The sequence below is a fragment of the Rutidosis leptorrhynchoides genome, chromosome 3 (assembly GCF_046630445.1).
Source record: "Rutidosis leptorrhynchoides isolate AG116_Rl617_1_P2 chromosome 3, CSIRO_AGI_Rlap_v1, whole genome shotgun sequence".
Lineage (NCBI taxonomy): Eukaryota > Viridiplantae > Streptophyta > Magnoliopsida > Asterales > Asteraceae > Rutidosis > Rutidosis leptorrhynchoides.
In genome coordinates, this window is record NC_092335.1 from 337,096,405 (window position 1) to 337,101,931 (window position 5,527).

At 36.8% G+C, this 5,527-nt stretch overlaps 1 protein-coding gene across 1 annotated transcript; it reads right to left on the reverse strand.

Annotated features, from left to right (window-relative positions):
- Nucleotides 1-4,351: 4,351 nt before the first annotated feature.
- On the reverse strand, nt 4,352-4,863 carry LOC139901144 (uncharacterized). Its single transcript, XM_071883880.1, has 2 exons — nt 4,654-4,863; nt 4,352-4,537 (listed from the first exon to the last, which is right to left on the reverse strand). The coding sequence occupies exons 1-2, from the start codon at nt 4,861-4,863 to the stop codon at nt 4,352-4,354; spliced, it is 396 nt and encodes a 131-aa protein (XP_071739981.1).
- Between the last annotated feature and the right edge of the window lie 664 nt (nt 4,864-5,527).

Genomic DNA, 5,527 nt, shown 5'->3' on the forward strand with positions numbered 1-5,527 from the left:
TAATCTCAAAAGTTTGCGTATAGCAAATGCTAAGTAATAAACTATTTGTAAGATGTCAAGTTCAACTGTGAGTAGCATCAAAAAGTTCTTTTTGTTTCATCTGTTTGTAGACATTACCATGTCTAGTTTCAAGTTTGTAAACATCATGTTTAAGTAACATTCATCATAAGCTAGGCCACGAGATTTCTGAAAAGCTTCGTAATAATATACACTTATCATGAGCACTTGATTATAAAGCTTTAACCTTTACGGATAGTCGAGCTATACGTATTCATTTTACCCTATCTAAGCATACACAGATGAAGTGTACAAGTAACGACAAAATAAGCACCAGTTATGTTGCGGTGAGGTTTGTCAAACCTAACGGTACCGTCCCTATAAGTCGAACTTACATAAAGTAACTAATATAATCAAGCTAAGGGATTTTTGATCTGAACTCATATGTATATTCTGGTAAGTTATTCGTGCCTAATATGTAAAATAATTTTAAAAACAGTTTAAGAAATAGTTTCAAAAGCAGCATGTATTTCATCCCAAAAATATTGCTGAAAAGGGGACTGTAGACTCACCTTAGCAAAAGCACCTGAAATATCTTAGCAAAAGGTACTGTAGTCGAAGAATCTCGACCAACAACGCAACCTAGTCAAATAGGTTATCTTAAGTATACACATATAGGTCATACTATGCCAACCCATAGTGCACGCAAAGTCCTAGTGCTCAGACTGACTCAACAAACAAGTAAAAGTCAACTAATCCAAGCAAGTCAACAAAAGTCAACCAAAGTCAAACCAAAAGTCAACTAAGTCAAAGTGGTCACCTAAAGTCAAACATCTCAGTAGGTCATGCAAACATGGTCAACATGTTAAACCTAGGTCAAGTAACACTTTACAGTTCATAGTTAAGCAATTTGCACATTCGCAGTTTAACGCATGCCTTCAAAATACGTACATCGTAGAAAGATACAACTATAACTCAGAGCACATAATTCATAAAATTATGACCAACTCCAGATCATAACTAGACTCAAAATTGATTCTAAAAAGTCCGGCCAAAGCCTCATATGATATTTAAAAGTCAGATATCAGAAGGGGTGTAGTTATGGTTTACTAAATCAGTTTCAGCACGCGCATCAGTTTTGTAGCATTTCTCAAAAGATATAGAAAATAGATATTGATGAACGGCCAATTGGAGATTACTCCAGACATCCCAGTGATAAAATAATTAAGAACATTCCTTTAGCCAATTCATACAGTTTAACAAACCTTCACAGACCTTCCAGTTTTGAACAACAAATATACATATCATTTAGTCGAGCATATATCTCATGACAAATCATGTTTTTGAAAGTTCGCATACAAATGAAAGATGTCAAGGAACACCTAAACTAACATATTCCAGAAGATCAGGGTCTCAAAAAAATTTCTAGTTTAGTCTAGAAATTTTTATCTAACTTTAAAAACAGTTTCAGCTCACTTAACAATATGAATCTTCGTTTTAACATATCGGAAGCATTACACGATTGTTTAATGAAAATCTTAAGTCTAAATTGCATGATTTTTAACAAGGATTACAATGGTACCCATTTAAATAGCTAATTCACAAAGCACATAATCCAGAAAATTCGTACATCATGCAAAACCCTAATGACAACTTCGTTTAATCATAACTTGAGCATACGATAACGAAAACATGCGAAATCAAAGTCCAAACTTATTAATTTTTAGAGATCTATCCATATAGATACAATACAATATAAGTACACAAACTCATATAATCAGATTCATAACAACCAAATTCGGTTTTCATAACAAAGACAACAATCGAGCAAATTAATGCCTAACGACAACTTCAATCGCAATCAAATGAGCACTAGACTCTTGTACACTATATAATTGATTAAAATTAGATCTAATAAGATTAGGGTTAGTGGTTTTATACCTTCAAATAACAAATTGCAAGTAGATACGTGTAGAGTAGAACGAGAGGATCACGAATACGTAAACGATTTAGTAATCAAGCAAGAAATTGATGTGATCTTGATCCTTGAAGATGTCAACAATGTTGATAGGGTTATGGGGCTAATAAATTTCGTGACTAGGGTAGGGAGGAAGAAAAATATGTGCAGTTTATGATTTAGGAGGATTAGAGTTGCCTAAATAAGGAATAACTAGCAAATAAGGCCCAAATTAAAAACAGGGGAGGCCCCCTTTTGTGAATTTTGGCCAAATGGCCCACATGGGTGATCCATGGCCTAATTTGGACTAGTTTGAACATTTATTGCATAGCCCATTAGGTGTCGTTGGTCAAAAACGCAAACTGGAACGTTAACTGAGCGTTTTAGCGAATTCTACGCGTTTTAAATTCTTAAAACTTCTAATAAATTAAAAGTATTCTTAAAACATAATAATTACATAAAATAAATATTAAAAGTGAAATACCATTCGTTTCATTATTTTCTTGTATGCGCGTTGTCCGTTTCGAGTGCCGTTAACCGTACCGTGTCTTCGGAACGTTAACTAGTCGTTGAAACGAATTCACCGGTTTTAATTTACCAAATAAATAATAAATTAAATAAGTTTTTCATAAATTCAATAATTATTAGAAATAACTATTTTATCGTTCTTCTGAGTTCCGTAAACTGATAAGCTTTCTAGGCGATTAACTTAATCGTGTCGTTTTCTAGGTATTTCGTTATCCGAAACAAGTTCATCAATTAATATAACATATTAATTCAAGTAATCCAATAGGATCAAGTATGCATTTAATATTGTTAAATACACAAAGTCTAAGTAATCATCATTAAATATTTAACGGACAAGTAACGATAGTAAACGAAAAAAGTCGGGTTGTTACATTACCCACCTGTTATGAAAAATTTCGTCCAGAAATTTTAGTGCACGTCTGCCGTAGTCGTCTCCTCTGGAAACAGTTGCGGATACTTTAGCCTCATCTGATCTTCATGCTCCCTCGTGAATTCTGGTCCTCTATGGGCGTTCCATTTAACTTTAACGATTGGAATTCTGCTTTGCTTTAATTGTTTAACCTCGCGATCCATAATCTCTAGAGGTTCTTTAACGAAATTAAGCTTAGGTTCGACTTGTATCTCGTCTAAAGGAATTGCCAAACTTTCGTTTGATAAGCATTTCTTCAAGTTAGAAACGTGAAAAGTGTCGTGAATCTCGCTGAGTTCCTGCGGTAGTTTCAGCCTATACTCTACCGGTCCAATTCTCTCGGTAATTTCAAACGGTCCAATATATCTTGGACTTAACTTTCCTCTTTTACCAAAACGTACTACACCTTTCCAGGGTGATACTTTGAGCATAACTTTATCTCTAACCTGGAATTCCAAATCGCGCCTTCTAACGTCGGCGTAACTCTTTTGGCGATCTCGTGCTGTATTCAATCTCTCTTATATCTGCACGATCTTCTCTATTGTTTCATGTATAATCTCAGGACCAGTGAACTGACTACCTCCTAATTCAGTCCAATATACAGGGGATCTGCATTTTTTGCCATACAATGCTTCAAAAGGCGCTGCCTTTATACTAGCGTGATAACTATTGTTATAGGAAAACTCTGCTAATGGTAGATGTCTATCCCATCTGATTCCAAAATTGATAACACATGCTCTCAACATGCCTTCTAATGTTTAGATGGTTCTCTCGCTTTATCCATCGGTTTGTGGGTGATATGCTGTACTCATATCTAAACGAGTTCCCATTGCCTCTTGCAATGCTTGCTAGAATCTAGATGTAAATTTGCTGCCTCTGTCGGAAATAATGGATGTCGGCACTCCATGTCGGGAAACCACCTCCTTTATATAAATCTTTGCCAACTTCTCCATCTTATCTGTTTCCTTAATCGGAAGAAAATGAGCAGACCTGGTGAGACGATCAATGATAACCCAAATCGTATCATAACCTTCCACAGTCTTGGGCAACTTAGTAATCAAATCCATGGTAATATGTTCCCATTGCCACTGGGGAATCTCTGACTGTGTCAACAGTCCTGACGGCTTCTGATGCTCTGCTTCTACTTAAGCACACGTTGAGCACTTACTAACGTAGGTTGCTATATCTACTTTCATATTCGGCCACCAGTACAGTGCCTTAAGTTCTTGGTACATCTTATCGGATCTAGGGTGAATAGAATACCTCATCTTGTGTGCTTCATCTAGCACTAGTTCCCTTAATCCGCCAAACTTCGGTACCCAAATTCTGTCTATGAAGTACCGGGTTCCATCTTCTCGAATAACAAACTTCTTATCAATTCCTCAAAGTGACTAAGTAGTAATGTTCCTTTCTTTCAACGCCTCTCGTTGTGCATCACGTACCTGGGAAGTAAGGTTCGTTCAGACAGTCACGTTCAATGCTCTAACTCGGAGAGGTTTAGCCTTCTCTTTCCCACTCAAGGCATATATAACCACCTTAGCCTTGCTAGGATGATAGCGAATCTCGCAGTTATAGTCGTTCAACAGCTCTACCCTACGTCTCTGTCCCATGTTGAGCAGTTTCTGATCGAAATATGTTGCAAACTCCTGCGATTGGTGACAACAGTAAACTTAGTACCATACAAGTAGTGTCTCCACATCTTCAAAGCAAAGACCACAGCACCAAGTTCCAAATCATGTGTCGTGTAACTCTATTCATGTACTTTCAGTTGTCGTGATCCATAGGCAATCACTTTCTTCCGTTGCATCAACAAGCAACCAAAACCCTTTCGTGAAGCATCACAATAAATCATGAAGTCCTCGGTTCCTTCGGGCAAGGGCAAAATTGGGGCAGTAGTTAATTTCTCTTTTAATAACTGAAATGCGGACTCATGCAGATCAGTCCATTCATACTTCTTACCCTTGTGAGTCATTGTTGTCAATGGCCGGGCAATATTAGAAAATTCCTCAATGAATCTTCTATAATAACCAGCAAGACCTAAGAATTGCCGAACATGCGTTGGCAACTTAGGAATCTTCCACTTCTTGACCGTTTCTATCTTCGCAATATCAACTTGAATACCATTGACACCTACGATATGACCCAAAAATTGCACTTCTTGCAGTCAAAAATCACACTTTGAAAATTTAGCGTAGAACTGCTCCTTCCTGAGCATCTCTAGTATTTAACGGAGATGCCGTTCACATTCTTCCTCGTTCTTAGAATATACCAGAACATCATCAATAAGCACAACAACAAACTTGTCCAGATATGGCTTATACACACGGTTCATGAGATCTATGAACACAGCCGGTGTTTTCGTCAATCCAAACAGCATTACTATGAACTCGTGATGTCCATAGCTTGTCCTAAATGCTGTCTTCGGTATATCTGTCTCCTTTACTCTCATCTGATGATAACTTGACCTTAGGTCGATCTTAGAGTAACATGCTGATCCTTGCAATTGATCAAACAAATCATCAATCCTCGGTAACGGATATCTATTCTTGATAGTCAACTTATTCAATTCCCTGTAATTGATACAGAGTCTCATAGATCCATCCTTTTTCTTTACAAAAAGAATTGGAGCTCCCTAT

Bases quoted from the DNA above. Each gene is read 5' to 3' on its own strand.
- LOC139901144 (XM_071883880.1), bottom strand. From the start codon at position 4,863: ATGACTCACAAGGGTAAGAAGTATGAATGGACTGATCTGCATGAGTCC. The intron at 4,538-4,653 runs GTACATGAATAG...CACCAATCGCAG, and splicing joins ATGGATCACGACAACTGAAA to GAGTTTGCAACATATTTCGA.